This window comes from Peromyscus maniculatus, chromosome 19 (assembly GCF_049852395.1).
Source record: "Peromyscus maniculatus bairdii isolate BWxNUB_F1_BW_parent chromosome 19, HU_Pman_BW_mat_3.1, whole genome shotgun sequence".
NCBI classification, from domain to species: Eukaryota; Metazoa; Chordata; class Mammalia; order Rodentia; family Cricetidae; genus Peromyscus; species Peromyscus maniculatus.
In genome coordinates, this window is record NC_134870.1 from 4,019,082 (window position 1) to 4,042,098 (window position 23,017).

Below are 23,017 nucleotides of genomic sequence, written 5' to 3' on the forward strand. Positions count from 1 at the left end.
TTGCTGTACTGACATCATCTGGTGTGATGTTGGATGCTAACAGCTCTGGTAGCCTGCCGCTGGCTGCCAAAGTTTCCTTGGCATTTTTCATGTCTCTCCTTGCTTTTGCTATAATGCTGGGCAATGCTGTGGTGATTTTAGCCTTTGTGGTGGACAAAAATCTTAGACATCGAAGTAATTATTTTTTTCTTAATTTGGCTATTTCAGACTTCTTCGTGGGTAAGTTATGTGTTTTTATTTCAAATAATCTTTTCAAACTATCATTTATTTCTAAAACCTTAAATTCTTGTTACTTTGGAGATTGTATGGATTGGACGGGACCAAGAAGAAAAGCTAAAGTGTTAGATATCTGGAAAGGGTATTTATGCCACTTTAAAGGAAATTCTGTGCATATGGCTAATGGAGGAAGTTTTATTTGAAAATAGTTCATTTTCTTTATAGACTAAATGAGTCCCGAATAGTTCTAGAATTATTTTAATGTCATGGTTAGCTTGTTTTCAGAGCTATTTTCTAATATCTTTAGACTTACAAGTATTCTTTCCTAAGTAAGTATGGCTTCCTTTGCATCCAGTGTGGAAGTAACAGAAATCATGTCTTCAGGAAGCCAGCATTGCCAGGAAGTGGGGTAAGCTCCGGACAGCAGGTCAATGTGCTGTGTGGCACGGACTCGTACTCACCCAGCAATCCACTGCTCTGCATACAACAGAGGGCCACAGCGGCAGGTGATTGCGAGAGTCCACAAAAATCAGATTCCTCCTCCACTGAAAACATTTTTAAAAAATTGTTTTCACTCCCTATCGTTAGTTACGACTTTCTGTGAGCCAATGCTCTGCCTGCTGGGCTGACGAGGCGTGTTCTCCTCTCTTCTCAATGCCCATCACAGGGTAGCTACAGTACTCCAGATGCGTCTCACAGGAGCTCCTAGGAGACTTTCTCTTGGTATAGCCACATTATTTTCCTGCATAGTTATGTAAAGCTTGTGTTTATATTACAATACAAATCAGAGGATGAAACTCAGAGGATGCTCCAAACACCGTGGTTGCTCAACAGATGTTAGTCCCTTCTGTTTTGACTTCTTGACAGATATGTTTAGCTGAAACTGAGTTCACCAATACTTGTATCCTACACAGTACTTGCTAACATAGCTGGCCACTCTGTACTGTTAGGTAACCAGAGAGTCACATTTCCCATTTCCTCTACCTAGACAGCTTCTTTTTTTTTTTTTTTTTTTTTTTTTTTTTGGTTTTTCGAGGCAGGGTTTCTCTCTGTGTAGCTTTGCGCCTTTCCTGGAACTCACTCGGTAGCCCAGGCTGGCCTCGAACTCACAAAGTTCCGCCTGGCTCTAGACAGCTTCTTCTGGAGGTCGCCTTTACCATGCACTCACCGAGCGACAAGAAATGGGGCAGACCCTGAGAGCCTTGTGTAGTAAGAGCTGAGCTTCCTGCCAGTGCGCTCTCCTTTGCTCTCCTCTGAAGTGTGGGCCTTGGCTCTGAGCCCAGAGGGATGCTGAAGGGGAGGCTTTCTGCAGCTCTAAGTCAGTGAGTTTGTCTCTTCCTTCAGTGGCGTAGAATGTAAGGTAAGCTCACAGGGCTGTTGGAGTGCGGAGCGCTGGGAGGCCCCATGGCCACGCACTGAGTGCTGTGGACGCTCAGGGGAGAGATGAGGCATACTTGGTTACAGTGGCATCCCAAGAGCAACCCTGAAGTCAGAGAGGATTTCTACAGTTAGAGATGGGGAGAGGATCCCCAGAATCAGCAATGGCAAAGGTACACGTCATTGCGTGTGTTTTCCTGAGTGTGCACTGCAGGCTGGCTGAGTGAGTGTGCACTGCAGGCTGGCCGAGTGTGCACTGCAGGCTGGCTGAGTGAGTGTGCACTGCAGGCTGGCTGAGTGTGCACTGCAGGCTGGCCAAGTGTGTACTGCAGGCTGGCCTAGTGTGCATTGCAGGCTGGCTGAGTGAGTGTGCACTGCAGGCTGGCCAAGTGAGTGTGCACTGCAGGCTGGCTGAGTGAGTGTGCACTGCAGGCTGGCTGAGTGTGCACTGCAGGCTGGATGAGTGTACACTGCAGGCTGGCCGAGTGAGTGTGCACTGCAGGCTGGCCGAGTGAGTGTGCACTGCAGGCTGGCTGAGTGAGTGTGCACTGCAGGCTGGCTGAGTGAGTGTGCACTGAAGGCTGACTGAGTGTGCACTGCAGGCTGGCTGAGTGAGTGTGCACTGAAGGCTGAGTGAGTGTGCACTGCAGGCTGGCTGAGTGAGTGTGCACTGCAGGCTGGCCTAGTGTGCACTGCAGGCTGGCTGAGTGAGTGTGCACTGCAGGCTGGCCGAGTGAGTGTGCACTGCAGGCTGGCTGAGTGAGTGTGCACTGCAGGCTGGCTGAGTGAGTGTGCATGCAGGCTGGTTGAGTGTGCACTGCAGGCTGGCTGAATGAGTGTGCACTGCAGGCTGCTCTTCAGATGGTTGAATGGAGGAAGCAAGGGCTGGAGCTGGACGTGTGGTGAAGACCAACGACAGTGACTTTTTTCCCTGACTGTAGTAGAAATTGGACCCAGAGTCCCATGGTTAGTAGGAGTTATATTGGCCGTGTGTGCGTGCGTGCGTGCGTGCGTGGGTGCGTGCGTGCGTGCGTGTGTGTGTGTGTGTGTGTGTGTGTGATTTAAATCAACAATCTTCACACTTCTGTCTTCAACATTGTCTCTCCAGCTAACATTTCATCTAGATACGGGTCCATACACGTTGTTCTCCGTGCTCCCCTTACATGTGTCAGTTTACAAGTGTGTACAAGCACAGACAGCAGTCCCTCACTGTCTTCCTCCTTCACAGAATTATATCACCTTTAGGTAACACTTAGATTTAAAAGAGATGATGCACTTTGACCCAACGAGAGCGAGGCCTCGATGACTCTGACACTAGGGAGGGTGAGGTGAAGAGATGAGAGAGCCTTGGACTGGGAACTTTCAAACCGAGATGGTTTCAGATAAGAACGAGTGTCTCTGTCTGGTTTGAGGCAGGCAACAAAAAGGCGTCTCCATTCAGGGCTTAAGCCAGGAGATGTGGCCTGCCTCCGAGAAATGGCCTGCAGGTGTGGTTACTTAGTAGAGTTGGTGGTCCCCTCCACCCACATGTGGATGGGTAAAGAACAGCTTTGCTTCTGCTGAGAGACGTCATGAGCAGGCCAAACAGGACTTCTTTTTTCTTTTTAAAATATGTGCAGCGAGACTCTGTCTCAACAAAAAGTGTGCATGTTATCTGTGTGTGTGTGTGTGTGTGTGTGTGTGTGTGTGTGTGTGTGTGTGTACAAGCTCCTATGTGCGTGCGTGCGTGTGGATGTGTACATGTGCATGTGAGAGCAGGAGAGAACCTCAGGGGTCACCGTCAGGAGTACTGTCACCTCCTTTGAGGTAAGGTTTCTCAATGGCCTGGGACTCACCAATTAGGGTAGACCGTCTGCTTGATAGGAGAGTGCTTTACCAGCTGAGTCGTCTCCCTAGCCCGAGAGCCTCTTCCCATCTGCCAGACTTGTCCAGAGAGCTTCTTCTGGAGGTCGCCTTTACCACGCACTCACCGTGCGACAAATGGGGCAGACCCTGACAGCCTTGTGCAGTAAGAGCTGAGCTTCCTGCCAGTGCGCTCTCCTCTGAAGTGTGTGCCTTGGCTCTGAGCCCGGAGGGATGCTGAAGGGGAGGCTTTCTGCAGCTCTAAGTCAGCCATTTGTTATTATTATTAATACTACATTTATTTTGCATTTATTAATGTAGTGTGTGGGTGGATGTGGGTATTGGAGTGGGTGAATGGTGTGCCACAGCATGCACATGGAAGCCTGAGGGAGGTGTCCAGGAGTTACTTCCACCCACCATGTGAGTCTAGGCTTGGTGGCAGCTGCCTTTATCTGCTCAGCCATCTTGCTCCAACCCCCAAATTACTAAGCCAGCTGTTCTTCATGGTTGGGAGTGGGCTCTGGAGCTGTGGGGTGATGGCAAGATGAATGCATCTTCAGATGCATTCGGGGCTGTGGTCCCCTCTTGCTCTGCGCACTCTGTGCACAGGTTTCGGAACTAGACCCCGGGGAGACTAAATTTGCGGAAGCGGAGTAGCCAGGCTGAATTTGTTACTGAAAGGCAAAGACTGAGAGAAGAGAGGTTGTGGCCTGCTGGACCATCTCATTGTGCGCTAGCTCATCTGGACACTTTCGCTGTGGGTTGGATGTGAACAGCCCCTCACAGCCCACGTGTTCGAACACGTTGTCCGTGGCTGGTGACACTGTTTGGGAAGTTGTAGAACCTGTAGGAGAGGAGGACTTCCTGGAGGAAGTATGTCATTGGGGGCGGGCTGCTGTGGATATCACTCTATATAAATAAAACACTGATGGCCAGTGACCAGGCAGGAAGTATAGGCGGGACAAGAAGAGAGGAGAATTGGGGAAACAGGAAGAAGGGGGAGGGACACTGCAACCACCTCGAGGACAAGCAACATGTAAAGAAGTTGGTAAGCCACCAGCCACGTGGCAAGGTATAGATTTATAAAAATGGGTTAATTTAAGATAAAAGAACAGTTAGCAAGAAGCCTGCCACGGCCATACAGTTTGTAAGTAATATGAGCGTCTGAGTGATTTTTTTTTTTTTTTTTTTTTTTGGTTTTTTTCGAGAAAGGATTTCTCTATGTAGCTTTGCGCCTTTCCTGGGACTCACTTGGTAGCCCAGGCTGGCCTTGAACTCGCAGAGATCTGCCTGGCTCTGCCTCCCGAGTGCTGGGATTAAAGGCGTGCGCCACCACCGCCCGGCCATGAGTGATTATTTTATACGTGGATTGTGGGACTGCGGGGCTTGGTGGAACCTGGAGAGAAGATCTCCAGCAACAGCGGGCCTTCAGTTTGATATCACAGTCTCACTTCCTGTGGACCCCTGACCCCTGACTGTGGACACAATGCTCCAAGCTTCTTCATAGTCCCACTTGCCTGTGACCTCTGTACCCCTTTAACTGTGAGACAAAATTAACCCAGCCACTCTTGAGTTCCTTCTTGTTCAGTATTTGATCACAGTAATGAAAAAGTAACTAACACACTGTGGCTATAAATATAGATGGATACGCCTATTAAATTGGTACTGTGAGGCCAGTGTTCCCATCTGTGGGCATTTGTGTCCTGATCAGCCATATGCTGGATGGTCAGGACAGTCTCTTCAGAGGAAAACTGTGGTTGATGCCAACAGAGCCCGAAACAATTATTTAGGATGGGCAGAGTTTTAAAAACATGCCTTTACACACCAATTCAGGTCAGGAGTTTTCCTCTTGGCTTCTCTACACATCTACTCAGACTACTATGACGAAATGCCACTGACTGGAAACTAAAACGACAGGAATTTGTGTTCACACACTTCTGGAGGCTGAGACATCTCAGGTCAAGGTTCTAGAAAATTTGGTTCCTAGTGAAGTTTCGCTTCCCGGCTGTTTTTCTCTTCACCCTGCTCTGTGTGAGAAGAGAGGCAAATTCTGTGTTGTCTCCTTTTAGGTGGACACAGTCTACTGAATCTGAATCGGGGCCCCACCTCATGGTTTCATTCACCCTTAGTTTTTCCTTTAGAGGTTTGGTCTTAAAGCTTCTGCGCAGAGAACAGGGAGAGTGAGAATACGGTCTACAGCACCCTCCGCACTCTCCGGCCATCCCCCCCCATCTCCCTGCTGGGAGATGAGTCGGCAGGATTCATTAGGCAGTTCCCCTCACCCTTTGCTTGCTGTTGCTTAAGGAGGACATAGCAGCTTTCTAGCTCAGACAGAAGGGCAATACCAGACTGATGTCGATTTTAAGGGAAACTGGGCTTCCCCGATGTCCTCAGTTCTTTGATGTAACAGTTACACACTTCAAAGCAAGTGGGCAGAAATTCTTGCCCTCACAGCGCTTCTGTTTCTACCAAGCATGAGACTGGGGAGACTTAGACACAACATAACTAAGTAAGAATATGTTGCATTTTAGAGGTGACAATTGCTGTTCAGAAAAATACAGCAGGATGAGAGTGGGAGGGGATGGGGGGAGGCAGAGGGGGGATTTCAGTGTCAAAGCTGGGGCTGGCTGGGAAAGACACCTGAACAAGCAGAAGGAGCTCTCTGAGGGAAGACTAAGCCAAGACAGATCAAGTTCGAGGACGTGAGGTGTGCAGTGTATATGAGCCAGAGGCTGGGCGAGTGGGCTGGAGGAACAGCAGGTGAGGGACAGGAGGACAGGGGGCAGAGGAGAGGGGGGCAGGGAACAGGGGGCAGGGGGCGGGGGACAGGGGTGGGTGGTGGGTGGTCAGGGAGAAGGGGACAGGGGTCAGGGGACAGGGGTCAGGGGACAGGGGTCGGGGACAGGGGGCGGAGAGCGGGGGTGGGGTAGGGTGGGGTGGTGGCCGGGGGCTGGGGGCTGGGGACAGGGGGCGGGGGCTGGGGGCTGAGGCTGGGGGGGCAGGGGACAGGGGACAGGGGACAGGGGCCGGAGAGCGGGGGTCGGGTGGCGGGGTGGCCGGGGAAGCGGGTGTGTGTGTTGGGGGGGGGTCAGGGGCCAGGGAGCTGGGGGTGGGGTGGCGGGGTGGCCGGGGAAGCGGGTGTGTGTGTGTGGGGGGGGGGGTCAGGGGCCAGGGAACTGGGGGTGGGGTGGCGGGGTGGCCGGGGAATCGGGGGTCAGGGGACAGGGGATAGGCCACTGCACAGCCCTGGGGCTTTCCCTTGCCTTTGTTCTCATTCCTGCTCCCCTCTTCCTCTCCAGCTCCCTTAGCTCTGTCTTTTAATATCGCTGATCGACTTGCCTCACTCCTGTTGAATCTCCGCACGAAGGCTCACTGTGCCAGCCATGGAAAAGCCCTTGCTTTCTCTTAGCAAAAGTATCCAGGAGCAAAGTTTCCTAGCAGTCTTGGCAGGAACACACGGGAGCAGACCTGCCTGAGAAGTATTTCAGAGTCTCTGAAACTCTTTGGAATGAGCCACAGACATCACCATTGTTCCATAGAGAGAGGAACTGAGAACAGGCCACCTGTACCACACACTGCACAGAGCACAAGGACACAGCAGGGTTTTACCAAAGGCGTGGGATTGGTGTGATGACTCCGTCTTTCCACAAGCATGCGGCCCTGGGTTCAATCCCCGGCAGCCACCTATGAAGCTGGGCATAGTGACATGCGCTTGTACCCCAGTACTGGGGAGGTGGAGACAGGAGGATCCCTGGGTTTGCTGGCCCGCCTGACTTAGCCAAACCAGAGAGCTTCAGGCTCAGTGAGAGACACTGTCTTCAACAATAAAGTAGATGGCTCCTGAGAGGAGTGACTCCCCATGTGGTCTTCTGGCCTGTGCGCTGGTGCGCACACGCACACGCACACGCACATGCATGCACACACACACACACACACACACACACGCACATGCACACGCACATGCATGCACACACACACACACGCACATGCACACGCACATGCATGCACACACATGCACACACACACACACGCACACACGCACACACACAAGCATGCACGCACACACACACATACACACACACGCGCACACACGCACACACACACACGTGCACGCACATGCATGCACACACACGCACACACACACGCGCACACACATGCACACACACGCACATGCATGCACACACACGCACACACACACGCGCACACACATACACACACACACACGCACGCGCACACACACGCACACGTGCATGCACACACACGCACGCACGCGCGCGCACACACACATGCACGCGCACACACACACATACACACACACGCACACACACACACACGTGCACGCACATGCATGCACACACACCCTCTCCCAGGAGCACACTAGTGTGCCCTAAGCCAGCTATTATTTAAAAGCAGCTCCTAGAAACCTTAGCGCATCCTCCCTCTTTCATAGAATTCAGAAAGAACTCGGAGGAGAGAGTAACGCAGATCTCTCTTTGATCTTTAATCTGTCGTGTCTAGTGACCACCCACTTCTCCTGGGGGAAGAAATGAGTGTAGCTGTGGAAAGTGTGCGTGTTGAAAGCCACAATGGTGGACTGATGTGAATGTCTCCATGTGAGGTGTTTCACCTCAGGTAAACTTGGGGCTCTACTTTCTGTCACAGCTGACCCTCTTGACCTCAGCCTCCCAGCCTGATGATGCAAAAGTCACCTCAGGGAAACTTACTGATCATGGAAAGCATGGAGTACAGGGTGGTAGTGCATGCCTGTAATCTCAGCCCCAGGCCTGGACGAAGGCTAAGGCAGGAGGATCACAGGTTCCAGGCTAGCCCAAGCTACACAGTGAATTTGAGGGCAGCCTGGGCTAGATAGTGAGACCCTGTCTCAATGAACCAAACCCCACATAAAACCACATCCCCCCCCTCCCCCCATAACTGAGACATGAAGCTGACAGGCTACCTGCACTACGCATGGGAACGGGTGACAGGTTTGGTGACACAGGCTGTAATCCCAGCTGCTGGGTGTGCTGCTCTTGGAGCACTCGAAAGTTCCGGGTCTGCTTGTACCACAGAGCGAGTTCAAGGCCAGCCTTGGCAACTTTGTTCAGGCTCCGTCTCAAAATGAAAGCAAAAGCAGTTCTGGGAGTACAGGCCATCGGTAGAACAGTGGTCTTACATGTGACTCACCCAGCTCTTCCTCCCGAGGCGTCTCCCATCTGTGTGCAAACGCAGGTACAAACACCAAGTTCTGCCATCCTCGCTATAGCCTGGAAACGTGCCCCGTGGTGGGGGGGAGAGAGAGAGCAGGGCTTGTCTCCTTCTGCTCCCCTTTCATTTCTTCCCCTTACTATTGTTCTTACCGATGAACAAATTACTGATGCAGAGCAAGGAGGAGGTCTGCAAGAGCCCAATAAAATGTAAAGACACACAACAGAATCAATCAGGTTTCAGCCACATGAAAGATCACATCCTCAGCAAGTAGTGACACCTGTCTGATGTGCCAACGCAGTAGAAACCCCTGGAACCAAAGGAATGGCAGCCCAGCATAGTCATTCCTGGGCCAGCAGCGTCAGCGCTGGGCAGTCACTGTGGTCATTGTCATGGAGGGCTGTAGCCACTTAGGAGTTTTGATCTCAAATTGCCTTCTTTAGAACCCACCAGCAGACTGGACCATGCTTTGTCTCTTCTTTCTCAGTTGTTAGGTTCTTTAACTGTTTTTTGTTTATTCTTTGAGACAGGGTCTCCTTTTAATCCAGGCTAACCTCAAACTCACCATAGCTCTCCTGGCTCAGGCTCCCACATGCTAAGATTGCAGCCAAGTCACCCCACTGGGCTCTCTAATTGTTAAACTTGCCCGCTTCCTAACTCACCAGGCTTCCGTAGGCTTGCAGTTAGAGGATATTTTATTGTGTGTTTTTAAAAATGAGATCATTTGTTTCATTTAATTTCTTTTTTCTTTGTGAAATGATACTTGTAATGGGTAGTGTGACTGATGCCTGACATTCGGCCAACAACACGCATCAGCTCACACATCAGCTGTTATTAAGTTGAATGCACAGGACATTGCGAGGCCAGAGTAGACATCAGGAACACAAACGTTCGTTTGTTTCAGGGTATTAATCTCCAGGAAGGACAAACAAAATGATGGCCATGATATCAAGCAGAAATGAGTAACAGAGAAAAGGGTCAAAATGCATAAAGGCTGGAGAGATGATTCAGGGGGTGTAGTGCTCACTGTGAGAGCATGAAGATCTGACTTCAGGTCCCAGGATTCATGTAAACACTGGGCATGGCTTGCTTGCCTGTAACATCAACTCTGCGGAGCAAATGCAAGAGGATGCGAGGGGCTTGTTGTGCAGCCAGCCTGGGTTAAGCAGTGAGCCCCAGGTTCAACCAGAAATCCTATCTCAAAACATAAGGTGGAGAAGCAATTGAGAAAGCTATTCTGACATTGTTTTATAGACTCCACATGTGCACCTGCCTAGGTGAGTGAACTTGCATCCACGCATTCATATGTACACACACACACACACACACACACACACACACACACACACACACACTTATAAAAGAGACACATACACAGAGAGAGGGGAGGGGACTGACTGGGAAGAGGAAGGGTCGAAGGAGATAACACAATAAAAATACATTATTTAGCTGGGCGGTGGTGGTGCACGCCTTTAATCCCAGCACTCGGGAGGCAGAGCCAGGTGGATCTCTGTGAGTTTGAGGACAGCCTGGGCTACAGAGCAAGTTCCAGGAAAGGCGCAAAGCTACACAGAGAAACCCTGTCTCGACATTCCCCCGCCCCAAAAAAAAACCCCACATTATTCTCATGCATGACAACATCCTAATGAAACTCTTTATTGTGAATAACATGCACACAAACCTTTAAAAACAATGGCAAGAGTTGCCGGGAGTGTAAGCGACAAAGGGATCCCCTGAGTCCCAGGGCTTCCAAGGGGCGGTGGAGGAAGTGGACGCTTTGATGTGCAGTTCCATAGAGAAGAGGAAGTGAGGAGGAGAGTGGTATGTGCCTAGTGTAAGGTCTGAGATTTGATCTCCAGCATAAAGACGTAAAAGAGGAAGACACTCTAGGAAGAACAATGTTGGCAAAGAGGAAGGGATGGGAAAATACGGCCTGTGCTGCGGCAGGGTGGCCCACCGTGTTTGGCTTGGATCACAAAGAACATACAGATGAATTTTGATGGATCCAACTAGAAATGCAGCCATGATATGCGCTTTGTTTGGGAAATAATAAGAAGCCCTCACAGGTGTGTTGTTTGTGGCAACTATGCTGACATTTAAAGAGTGCATAGGGGGCGAAAACTGACAATTTTTATACATAACTTTGTTGGCACGACATCACTACAACAAAATATCCGAGGCAATGAATTTAGAAAGAAAAAAAATTAGATCACAGTTGGACAGTTCAAATCCAAGACTGGGTGGCCTATTTCTTTGGCTCCTGATGGTGACAGATGGCGATAGTTGTGAGTGAGCACTCACATCTAGAACCAGGAATGGGGGAAGACTGACAGACGTCTGTCCCACACCTTTGTTCTGTGCATGCTCCAGTGACCTAAAAACCTAAAAGTCCACAGGCTTCCCCATCTACCATGCTGAAGACCAAGGTTTTTCCATACGTGATAACTAAGCTATTTTTAGTGAATTCTGACATGCCATTCTGTGGCATGTCCATCAGAATATACCTTTTTGTAGTCAGTGATGTTTTTAAAAAAATAAAAAATTGATTATATATTTATTTAGTGGTGTGTGTGTCCATGCCACAGCATGCTGTGCTGTGCATGTGCAGGTCAGAGCATGTTGCAGGAGTCAGGTCTCTTCGTGTGTCATGTGGGTTAGGGTGGTTTGTCAAGCTGGGTGGTAAGCATCTTTTGTCACTGAGCTATTTGCTGGTCCAACACTGTTTTTTAATTCACTTTCTCCCTGTACAGGTATGATCTCCATCCCTCTGTACATCCCTCACTTGTTGTTTAACTGGAATTTTGGAAGTGAAATCTGCATATTTTGGCTCATTGTTGACTATCTTCTGTGTACAGCATCTGTCTACAATATTGTCCTCATTAGCTACGATCGATACCAGTCAGTTTCGAACGCTGTAAGTTACAAAGTTAATTCATTTTCCTTAGAAGAGTATATAGTTGGAAACTCTGGGTCCCTAAGCCATGCATATATTTCTGTACTGGGAATATTGGGGATGAATTCAAGGGATTTGAACAAATTTGAAGCTCTTTGTCCTTTTGATAACTGGCCTAGAGTCCTCACTGGCTTTTATTCTGTGTGAGCTGGCTAACTCTCCCTATGGGTGTCTGAAATGGGAGGGACGGGACCAAAGAAAATTCACGATTAACTGGGAGAAGTACCAGACCGAGTCTTCAGTAGCGTGGATGTCTGTGGGTTTATGCCCATGGCCAAGTTGAGACCCCAAATATTTCCCTCAGGACAGAACTTTGTGGGCAACTAGAAAGATCTGCAGCGTGAACGGGTGAGAAAACAATCTGAGCACAGAAGAGGAGACAGGTAATGCAGCCGGCCAGTGTAGGAGGCGCGAGGAGGAGGCTGGACTTAGCCGAATCTGGGGCAGCCTCAGGGGTGAGCTAGAAGCAATTCTTAAGCAAGATAAATCTCTTAGCAACAGAACGGAGGAGGAGAAAATAGGGCATGGGTAGGGACAAAAATGTGGGGCAGTGATTTGTGGTCTCAAAAACAATGGAGGAGGAGTGGGTCTGGGGGAGGGGGCTGGGGGAGGGGAGGGAGGGGAAACTGCCGCTGGGGTAGAATGTATGGGAGAAGAAGAAACAAATCTGTCTCTGTCTCTGTCTCTCTCTCTGTCTCTCGTGTGTGTGTGTGTGTGTGTGTGTGTGTGTGTGTGTGTGTGTGTGTGTGTGGTGTGGAGGTCAGAGAACAGCCTCAGCTGTTGGTCTTAGCTTTACCCTGTTTGAGACAGGGTTGCTACATTGTTTTTCCACTGTGTACACCAGGCTAGCCTGTCCGTGCAGTTCTGGGCTTGCTTCTGTGCCCGACTCCTATCTCTCCCGGGCAGTGTTGACGTTCCAGATGCACTCCGGAGTCCAAGGATCTGAACTCGGGTCCCCAGGCTTGCTGACAAGTGCTCTCCCCACTGAGCCACGCCCCAGCCCTTGTTTGCAACCGTGTAGCCTTCATTTACTCCCGGATCTTAGGATCTCAAGCTTTGGGAGACTATCGCACGGTCCACGCTGCTGATGCTAAGAAACAGAAATAAGTACCTGGGGAGTGACTTAGGTGGAGGCGGAGCCGGAGACCCACGGGTTCTGTCTGTTGACCACATGCTGGGCTGGCAGTGTGGAGCGGATGCAGAAGCTCCTGCCTGGGAGGACCTAACACAGAGAAAGTAGATTAGATAAAGGGTAAGCTGTTGGAACAAAGAGATTCTAAAATACTGCTGCTCAAGTAGTATTTTATAGACACATTTCCTTTACTCTCACAGAATTGTCTGGAAAAGATAGAAAGTTCCACTCCAGGAGTCTACCCTGGAACCTCCCAGCCCCCACATTAACTGGGTGGCCTTTCCTCTAGTGGGTAGCTGTTCCAGCTTTGACCTGGAAGCACTACCCCCATTGAGGCTTCAGTAATTGTCATGCCTACAAGGCCTACAAGGCGGAGTCGAGAGAGGACCCCTGAAGACCAACTCTCTTGGTTCCTGTATCCTGGATCCTCCAGAGAACACCGCTGGACTGTGTTTCACCCTTCCCAGACCCTGTTACCTTTCCCTTCACTTGTAAGTTACCCCACAAAATAAACCCCCCTTTTAACTACGCGGAGTTTATAATTCTACCAATATCTGGTGGCCAACGTGAGGCTCGAACCCACGACCCTAAGATTAAGAGTCTCATGCTTTACTGACTGAGCTAGCCAGTTATGGTGGTGCACACTGGTGGGATTTGTTGAAGGAGGTGGAGGCAGGAAGCAGTGGTAGGTAGGGGGGGGGGATGTTTCACTCACAGCGGTTTCCTGCTGGTCTGGGGGCTAAACTTGCCGGGAACTGGGACCAGATTTAGCTTCTCCCTTTTTTAGGAATGGAACCATGGAGGTGCTACCTGGTTGTAAACAGTTGGTCCCCAGGAGAGAGAGAGAGAGAGAGAGAGAGAGAGAGAGAGAGAGAGAGAGAGAGAGAGAGAGAGAGAGAGAGAGAGAGAGAGAGATTGAGAGATTTTACAGGAAAGAAGAGACAGGGAAGTGTAGTAAGTGCAGAAAGTGTGCCACAGCAGCCACAGAGGAGGCTGAGGGTGGGAGCCACCCAGGCCTTTGGAATTTGCCTCGCGTGAGCACCAGATATTGGTAGAATTATTAAGGCAACTTCACGTAGTTAAAAGGGAGGTTTATTTTGTGGGGTAACTTACAAATGAAGGGATAGGTAACAGGGTCTGGGAAAGGTGTAGCGCAGTCTGGCGGTGTTCTCTGGAGAACTCTGCTCGGTCTACCTCCAGCGTCCAGGGTCCGGGAACCAACAGAGCGGGCGCATCCGGATCTTGGGTCTTCAGGGTCCTCTCTCGGCTCTGCCTTGTAGGCGTGACAGTTACCGAAGCCTCAATGGGGCTAGTACTTCCAGGTCAAAGCTGGAACAGCTACCCACCACACTTGTCCTCTATAGGTCAAGGAGCAGCAAACATTTGTTGTCTGGGGGCCAGGAGTAAATGTTTTCAGTTTTGTATCATATTCTCAACTGTGTGTGTGTGTGTGTGTGTGTGTGTGTGTGTGTGTGTGTGTGTGTGTGTGCCGGGCAGTGTACTGGTTGGATGCTGATAAAACTTCATTTATTAAACCAAGTGGTGGGCTAGATTTGTTTCATAGACAATAGTGTGATGACCTTGCTCCAGGCCATTACCCTCTGCCTGAGAAAAGCCTGGCTGTTTGTACTCCGGTTTCTATTCTAGAAAAGAATAGCGGTCCACAGGAAGGGATTTTCTTTTAAACAAGTGGTATGGAGTCACTGTCATTTCTACTCATATCTCATTGGTGGGGCTCAGTCCCATAATGCCACCTCAGTGCAAAGGGATCTGGGAAATGTAGTCTCTAGCTGAGCTACAATTTGGCACAGGAGAAAGAGGAAAGTGGATGGGACAGGACCGTCAGCTGACTCTGCTGGTTGTCGTGGGGTCTTCATCCATGTCAGCGCACTGCAGTCTGTATGGTGAGCCGCAGAGGAAGTGGGGATGTCTGGATCAGTGCCACAGATAATAGTTTCACTGTTTTCCAAAGGCTAGACCTGTCCTAGGATTGAGTCATGAAACCTGTTTGGATTGTAACCAAAAGCCACGTTAAATCAGAACATTTCTCATTTGCACTTGAAAATTTTCAAGGTGATTTTTAAAAATCTTTATAAATCCTTTAGAAAGTTTTAATGATGTGTTTGTGCATCTTTGTGGTGTGTATGTGCCTTTGTGTGCACTTGCATGAGGAGGCCAGCAGAGGGCTTCAGATCCCCCTGACACTGGGGTTACAGGTGGGGGTGAGAAGCCTAAGGTGGAGTCTAGGATCAGAGCCTGGGTCCTCTGTAAGGCACGAGTGCTCTTCCCGAGCCACCTTTGGCCCCCACCCCCTAAATCTTTTCTGGTGGCTCCTTGGACTTTCTCCACTGGTTGTCCAAGATTTTGAGCCTATTCTCAAGTTGATGGACACAAAAAGGGCAGCACATTATCTAGTTAGAAAATGGGCTTACAAAGAGATGAAAAATACCCAGAGAGGAAGTGTGTGTGTGTGTGTGTGTGTGTGTGTGTGTGTGTGTGTGTGTGTTCACCTGAGTTTTGTTCTAAAGAATTCTCTGTCAGTGAAGGCTGCCAATTTGCTAAGACATAGGGACTGGACCTCCATTCCTAGGAACAGAGCTGAGTGCAGGACAGACCCTACACATGAAACTGTGAACAATGGCAGGGCAGCTGAGAGTGCACCCAAGACTCCTGAGGGCAGCTGAGAGTGCACCCAAGACTCCTGAGCACTCCCGCAGTGTTAGTGCGAAACTCAGTTTTGCTGCAGCTGTGCGTAGAGGACATGGCAACAGGAAATGGGGAACTGGACCCAGGAAGCAGACATTCTGAAGACCATAATTTTGAAAATGAAACTTCAATGCAGATGGCCACGATGTTGTTCAGAGGTGTCCTCTGGAAGAGCCAGGTTCTGTGTGGTTGGACCAGCAGTGGGTGAAGCAGATGAGCAGTGGAGACAGACAGACCACAGCTGGAGGGAGTCACAGACCAGCAGTGGGTGAAGCAGATGAGCAGTGGAGACAGACCACAGCTGGAGGGAGTCACGGACCAGCAGTGGGTGAAGCAGATGAGCAGTGGAGACAGACCACAGCTGGAGGGAGCAGGATTAAAGTGTAGGATGAAGGTAGGGCAAGAAGCTTGTTCTTTACCTTCAGACAAAGAAAGGAGCTTGGCAATGACCTCTAGACTGTGAGGATAGCATTGGGGGGACTGGCTAGGGACCCTTAGCGAAGGACCCTGGTCTGTGCTGCTAAAAACAGCAGGAATTAACTCTCTCCTTGCTCTGGAGGCTACAAGTTTGACACCAGGGTGGCTGCCACGGGGATGTCCCCTCTCTGAAGGCTCCAGGAAGACCTTCCATGTCTTTCTCTTGTCTTTTGACGTGAGTGATCCTAGGCTTGGAGACACTTCACCACAACCCCTTCTCTGCCATCATGTGGCCTTGAGTGAAGGCTGTAAACTTGGAATAGGATGGGTACCTAGGTCCCTACCAGCACTATGTGGACTGCATGACAAAAATCTCCACATGAGGATGAGTGAATGGGGGCAGGCTGCTCAGACATGTACCTCAGCAGCTAATTGTTCACAGGCAGAAATTAGAAGGAAACTTGGGTCTTTTACTTTTCCTCTTCTTATAAGGACACCAATCATTATTGAATCAAGATGAGCCCAAGTCCAATATGATGTCATCTTGGCTTGATTATATCTGTCAACACCATATTTCCAAATAAGGTCACATTCACGGGTACTTGTGGATAGGATCCAATATAACTAATTTGGGGATGCAATGCAGTTGAATACAGCAACTCATCTCATTAGTAATACCAGAAAGTTCCAGTGGGCCTTCCCATCTCCCAAATGGAACATGACTGACAGAATGTTTGGCTTTTTTACTGGGGTAGGGAAGGAGGCAGGGCAGGGGGCAATATCGTGAATAATGTACATGTTTTGTAGACGGTGAGACTGATTTCAGAGAGGCCACTCCAATCAGCTGGGTCTGGGTTCCAGCAATGCTTGAACTGTCGTCTGTCAAGAATGCTCCCCAGAGATGAAGATATGATGAGACTGGCATCCTCTTCTCAAGTCCCTTGGATGTCCATTATCTCAATCGACCTCATGCATAATGAAAGAGAGATGGCATCTCTAGCATATTGCTTTAAACCATTACAAAGGCTGAACAGAGCAATTAAAAAACTAAGTGCAGTTTTATGACCATCTGGGTATTGTTCCCATCTTCATAACCGTTAGACTCGGTGCAAGAGATGTATTAATTAGTGTCATGAGAAGGAGAAGGTAAATGAGTAGTAGGCTGTGTGTGGGAGCTCGTGGTCAGTATCGTTTTGGCCAGCTTACTTCTGAGCTTACTTCCAGAAACGCCAGGAGTTTGGTGGTGGTGGGGTCACATTTCTTTACAGTTAAAAAAACCTTTAAAATGACCACTTGGCCCTTTCTGACAGCCATTGGCATGCATGTGCACTAACTAAATCAAAGGACCGCACTGCTTCGCTCCAAAAATGTGAAACACGCACAGTGAGATTTGAAAACTCAGAGCAAATCAGAGAGGACGAGAGGAGGTGGCTGGCACCTCTTCCTGTGAGTGAGGACGTGGCAGAGCCTGGAACTTTTTGCTGGAAGGAGCCTTGCAGATCTCACAGAGTTTCAGAGAGGTTGATGCCCACAGAATAAAAACACACAGAAACCTCTCTCTGCACTGGCTGCTCCTCCAGAGGAGCCTGATCTGGTTCCCAGCATCCACACTGTGGCTCACAACCACCTATAATGTAACCAGATGTGCTCTTCTGACCTTTGGGATCACCACGCATGCATGTGGTATACATACATGAAGGCAGAACACGCATATACATAAAAATAAATAAATGTAAAACCAAACCGAGCCAAAGCCCTCCTTGGTTCTGTGACCAAGAGAGCAAGCTTAAGGGCAGCCTGGGCTATGCAGTGAATTCAAGGTCACACTGGGCTAAATAACGAGTTCTTGCCTTGAAAATGAATGACCAGGATGTAGCTCAGTGGTCGAGCACTTTCCTGGCATGTGCAGGGCCCTAGATTTGATATCTTGGTTGAGATATTTATTCCTGATACAAAATGATTGGTCTTTTCATGCCTTTAGATTTTCAAGGTACTCTTAAAGATTTCGGGTTTGACACAAAGATCACAGAGGGTAACAAACACTCACTCACAGAACCTAACTTCATCTTTCCTTGTGGAAGCCTGGCCTTATCACCCTCAGGAAAGCCATGTACCGGCACATGTGCACATGAGCACACACACACACACACACACACACACACACACACACACACACACACACACACACACACAGTGACACTTGCTGTAGTCATGTCTCTCAACATGGCCTGTTGTCAGTTTTGGCTATGATGGAAACACTTGCAGACAGAAGTGCCCTGGGAGTGTTCAGAAACACATAGCATCTCTCCCACATGCCGAGTGCCTTTCTGTTTGTGCACAGTCTCTCGGGAGTGGTGCAAGGGTTATTTCTATCATTGGCCTAACTCTGGGGTTCCTATGTGAACTGCTGAGTATATTTTTATTCTTCCTGAGTGTCAGAATCAGAAAATTCATGACCTTCAAGCTTTTTAAAACTCTGACTATGGTGCCCTATAATGTGATACACGTGCTTCTCCATGCGTTTATTGATATTGAATTATCTCAAAGATACATTGCTTTCATTGATGAACATCATCCCACAATCCATCCACTCTGATGCATTCTGACATTGACTGCTTTGTGTCATTGAAGAGAACAGCTGTCACATTCTAGGCTGAAGATGGAGAATGTGGTGAATGTGTTCACTTTCAGTAACTGTTAGAGTCAGGAAAAATTCCTTCCTTCCTTCCTCCTCTCCCTCCCTTCCTTCTCTTTCTTTCTGCATGTGTACACATGTGCACATGCACTTGTGTGTGCATGCATGTGGTGGCCAGAAGTGCCATCTGCCTTTTTCATGTATGTATATACATGTGTTCATATGTGAGCAGGTGCCATGTGTGTGCAAGTGTGTATGCAAGTGTGTGTAGAAGCTAGAAGACAGCCTCAGCTATCATCCTGAAAAGTGCCACCCATCTCCTTTGAGACAGGGTCTTTCTTTGGCCTGGAGCTCACCCACTAGGCTAGCCTGTCTGGCAGGAGGCCTCAGGGACCCCCATCGTGTGCTAGGATGACAGATTCATGCCACCACACCAGGCTTTGGGAAACTTGCTTATCTTAGATCGTACCCATGGCCTTGCTGTGGCAACTTGGTGCTTTTCTGTTTTTTTCTGGAAATTTATTGAGAAAGTTTCCGCCTTGGCTAAGGTTCTATTGCCCTTGATCTCGTGTCTGGGCAAAAGGCGAACACCATGTTAATCCATGTGGCTCTTGCACATCCCTGGAACTTGTGAGTGCCTGTGGGATGCTCCACATATTCTCATTAAACCCAAACTAACTTGTCTGGTTTCTTCAGGTGTCTTACAGAGCTCAGCACACTGGTATTGTGAAGATTGTCGCTCTGATGGTGGCTGTTTGGATACTGGCTTTCTTGGTAAATGGCCCGATGATTCTGGCTTCCCATTCTTGGAAGAACAGCACTAACACACAGGAATGTGAGCCCGGCTTTGTCACAGAGTGGTACATCCTTGCCGTTACGTCGTTCTTGGAATTCCTGCTCCCTGTCGTCTCAGTGGCCTATTTCAATGTACAAATTTACTGGAGCCTGTGGAAGCGTGGGAGTCTCAGCAGGTGCCCCAGCCACGTGGGGTTCATCTCCACCTCCTCCAGTGACTCTGGACCCTTACCCAGAGCTGGGTTGGTTTCCAGAACATCTCTTCCTGCATTGAAGGAATCAGCCCCACCCCTTCACTCAGAAAGTCCTAGAAGAAAGAGCAGTCTCCTGGGGTCCTTAAGAACTCACGTGAACAGCAGAGTCATTGCCTTCAAAGTGGGTTCCTTCTCCCACTCTGAAACCCTGGCTCTTCACCACAGGGAGCACATGGAACTGCTCAGGGGCAGGAGACTAGCCAGGTCGCTGGCCATCCTGCTAACTGTGTTTGCCATTTGCTGGGCTCCGTATTGTCTGTTCACAATTGTTCTTTCAACTTATCCCAAAGGGAAGCGCCCCAAATCAGTTTGGTACAGCATTGCCTTTTGGCTACAGTGGTTCAATTCTTTTGTTAATCCATTTTTATACCCCTTATGTCACAGACATTTCCAGAAAGCTTTCTGGAAAATATTTTGTGTGAAAAAGCAACCCACACCATCACAGAACCGGTCCATATCCTCATGAGGACCATGACATCGCTCTGTCAATTTCGCTCTCTACATCGTCCAGATGGACTTGAGCTTCCATCTTGCTCTATATTCTCCAACAAACAGTGCATAAAATATAATGTTTGAAAGCTTTAATAAAAACTCTGAACGGGGAGCACCACTCTAGTCAACAGCAGTGTGGTGAACGGGACAAGTTCACAGCTGCAAAAGGACCGATAAATTCCTCAGTCCTCATCACCCACCACCTCTTCCCTACTTTGTGGATCTCGGTGTAATGGTGACTGTGGAACTCCTGTATTCTTTCTATGTTCAGTGTTTTCTCCAGAAGTGTCAGTTTCTGTGTGTGTGTGTGTGTGTGTGTGTGTGTGTGTGTGTGTGTGTGTGCATGCAGGTGCCTTCAGAGGCCAGAAGAGGGTGCCAGACCACCCAAAGCTGGAGTTACAGGCAGTTCTGAGCCATAAAACATGGGTGCTGGTGACCAAACAGGGCAGGTAGAGCGCTGAACAGCTGGGCCACTGCTCCAGCCCCTAGTCTCTGTTTTCCATTTTCTAGTCACACAGCTGTGTCTAGTTTGAACCACCATTCCTTAAAGAAGCACCGGGCAAGCAGGTCCATGCAGGGGGAGGGAGCTCTGGTCAGTGGGTGGGTGAGTTCAGGCTGCGGTTGGCAAACGCAGGATTGGAGTGACCCCAGGTCAGCGCATGGGTATTTCATGATCCCAAGAGGAAGGAGGCGCGGCACGTCAGCTATAGGACGGGGCGGTCACCCATGTTCGAAAGAGCAGCTTGTTCTATTTTTTCTACCCTCCTTTCCCAGCCTCCACATCACCTAAAACTTACCTTGGTGAGACAGTATGGGTGAGAGAGGAAGGCTGAGCAGACGAAAGGACCACATGGTCAAACCACCCTGGCTGTGGCATCCACTCAACTAGAAGATGTCAGCAATTATTTAAATAAAAAAAAATTATGTGTATGGATTTTTTGTCTGCATGCATATCTGCGCAACATGTGTGTGCCTAGTGTCAGTGGAGGCCAGGGGCGGGAATCAGGTCCCCTGCAACTGGAGTCACGGATGATCACGAGTCACCATGTGGATGCTGGGAGCTGAACCTGGATCCTCTGAAAAAGCAGCTGGTACTCCTAACTGCAGAGATATGCCTCCAGTCTCAAGATGTCAGTAATTATTAGTAAAATATTATTGTATTTATTTAGTGTCATTAATTATTCTGCCTAGTGTTTTGCCTGTCCGGGCTCAGTGTGTTTCCTTTATTGTGCACTGAGTGTAGATTAACTTGACTGATGATTCATATTTTATTATGATTATGGTATTTTGCCCTCTTTTACTATTTTCTCTTTTTGAGACATGATTTTATTATATAATCCATGATAACCTGGAACTTGTGACCCCCCAACCCCCGACTCTGCTCCAAAGTGTTAGGATTATATGCACAGCTACCATCCCTGATGGACTTTAAATAACTTTTTTTCCCTCTCAGCTTTCTATGCTGGAGTTATCATCAAATTTCATTTTATCATTGTTAACTTGGTCGCCTCTATAAAACTTTGTCAGGAATAGTTCTGTATCTTCTCAGGGTTCTTATACAACTTAATACTTTTTATATTCCTTAGATTTTTTTTAACATTTTTGCATTTTAAATTAATTTTCAGGTTAGTATATGAAGTGCTGGGTTTCATTACAGCATTTTCATACATGTGTGCTCTTACATGTTGTCCACATTAGATCATTTAAAACTTTGACTTATTATAAACACTAAAATATGAAGATATTTAAAGCATATGAGTACTCAGAAATGGACCTAATTTTTTGTATGTTCACACCTTACATAAGACAGGTACTTAACAGTTAACATAAATTATAAAATATCTAATATTTAAGCTATCATAAATGTACAATTCTCCCCTAAGTTTCTATATGTAAGCTGTCACTTTAGACATTTATAGATTAGTAATTTTGATTTTATGTGGTTTCTAATGTAGTGATCCTATTGAAACTTCTCTCAGCTGGGCCTTGGGCAAAGCATAGCTACATAATCAAATGCGTTTTCTGAAGTATATAAAGGGTGATACATGTTGTAGTTCATTCAAAGATGCTGTAACGTAAGACACTGACATTTCATCATTAAATAGAAATTTCTACAAACTATCTATGATACAATACTTTAAATGTCACATTCATCATCCCATTCTTATTTGAGGTGTTGATGAGTGAGCAATGTGTACTTCGAGAGTAAGGGAGCCATTCTATAAGAATTTGAAAAAGAAACACTTTTCGATGGTGCATGGATGTATTCCACAAACACATGTCTATTGAGCGTCACTGCTGTTAGGTAGTGAAAGAGACACATAGTTCTGTGCTGAGGCGTCAAGTGGCTGGTGCACACCTGCTCTCTCCTGGAAGTTGCCCAGCTGCTAATGAACTGCAGGCTCTATTGCTGAGGATGAGAGGCCATACGGAGCAGAATCAAACTGTACCCAAGGGTGTCTTAGACCAGCCAGTCTCTAGTGGACACAGCAGTTTCCTGGAGGGGTGCTGCGGGCCACAGAAATATGAAGCAGGAATTCAGATGACTATGGCAAAGGCTAATACCTGGAAGAAGCAGGGCTCTTCTAGAGGAAAAAGCCAAGTCTCAAGGGGTCTTGGTGATATTAGCTCATATATACATATATATATGTATACACATATATATGTACATACATATATATGTGTATATGTATGTATGTATTAGCTGGTTTCTGTGATGATTTTCTTGTGCACTATGGCAGCTTTCCCAATTGATTCTTTTCTAAGAACTTCTGTAGACTGATCATTCCTTGGGCACATACAACTAAGGTGTTCGGATACAGTCATGCAGGCAAGGCTTCCTGCTTCCAGGCTTTCTGCTTCTTCTTTATAGCGTTAGAATTCAGATGTCCGCCCTTCTGCAATTATCTCCTTTAGCAAGCACACAGAGCCAGGGCCAGCTCTGGACAAAAGCATCCAAAGACAAATGGCAGACAGAATAAGCTCTCCAGACC

The 23,017-nt window shown here is 48.3% G+C and overlaps 1 protein-coding gene across 1 annotated transcript; it reads left to right on the forward strand.

Annotated features, from left to right (window-relative positions):
- Positions 1-5: 5 nt before the first annotated feature.
- Hrh4 (histamine receptor H4) lies at positions 6-20,540 on the forward strand. The gene is made up of 3 exons (XM_006983052.4): positions 6-219; positions 11,391-11,554; positions 19,180-20,540. The coding sequence occupies exons 1-3, from the start codon at positions 27-29 to the stop codon at positions 19,996-19,998; spliced, it is 1,176 nt and encodes a 391-aa protein (XP_006983114.1). The 5' UTR covers positions 6-26; the 3' UTR covers positions 19,999-20,540.
- Positions 20,541-23,017: the final 2,477 nt, after the last annotated feature.

Bases quoted from the DNA above. Each gene is read 5' to 3' on its own strand.
- Hrh4 (XM_006983052.4), top strand. From the start codon at position 27: ATGTTGGATGCTAACAGCTCTGGTAGCCTGCCGCTGGCTGCCAAAGTT. The intron at 220-11,390 runs GTAAGTTATGTG...CTCCCTGTACAG, and splicing joins TATTTCAGACTTCTTCGTGG to GTATGATCTCCATCCCTCTG. The intron at 11,555-19,179 runs GTAAGTTACAAA...TGGTTTCTTCAG, and splicing joins ACCAGTCAGTTTCGAACGCT to GTGTCTTACAGAGCTCAGCA.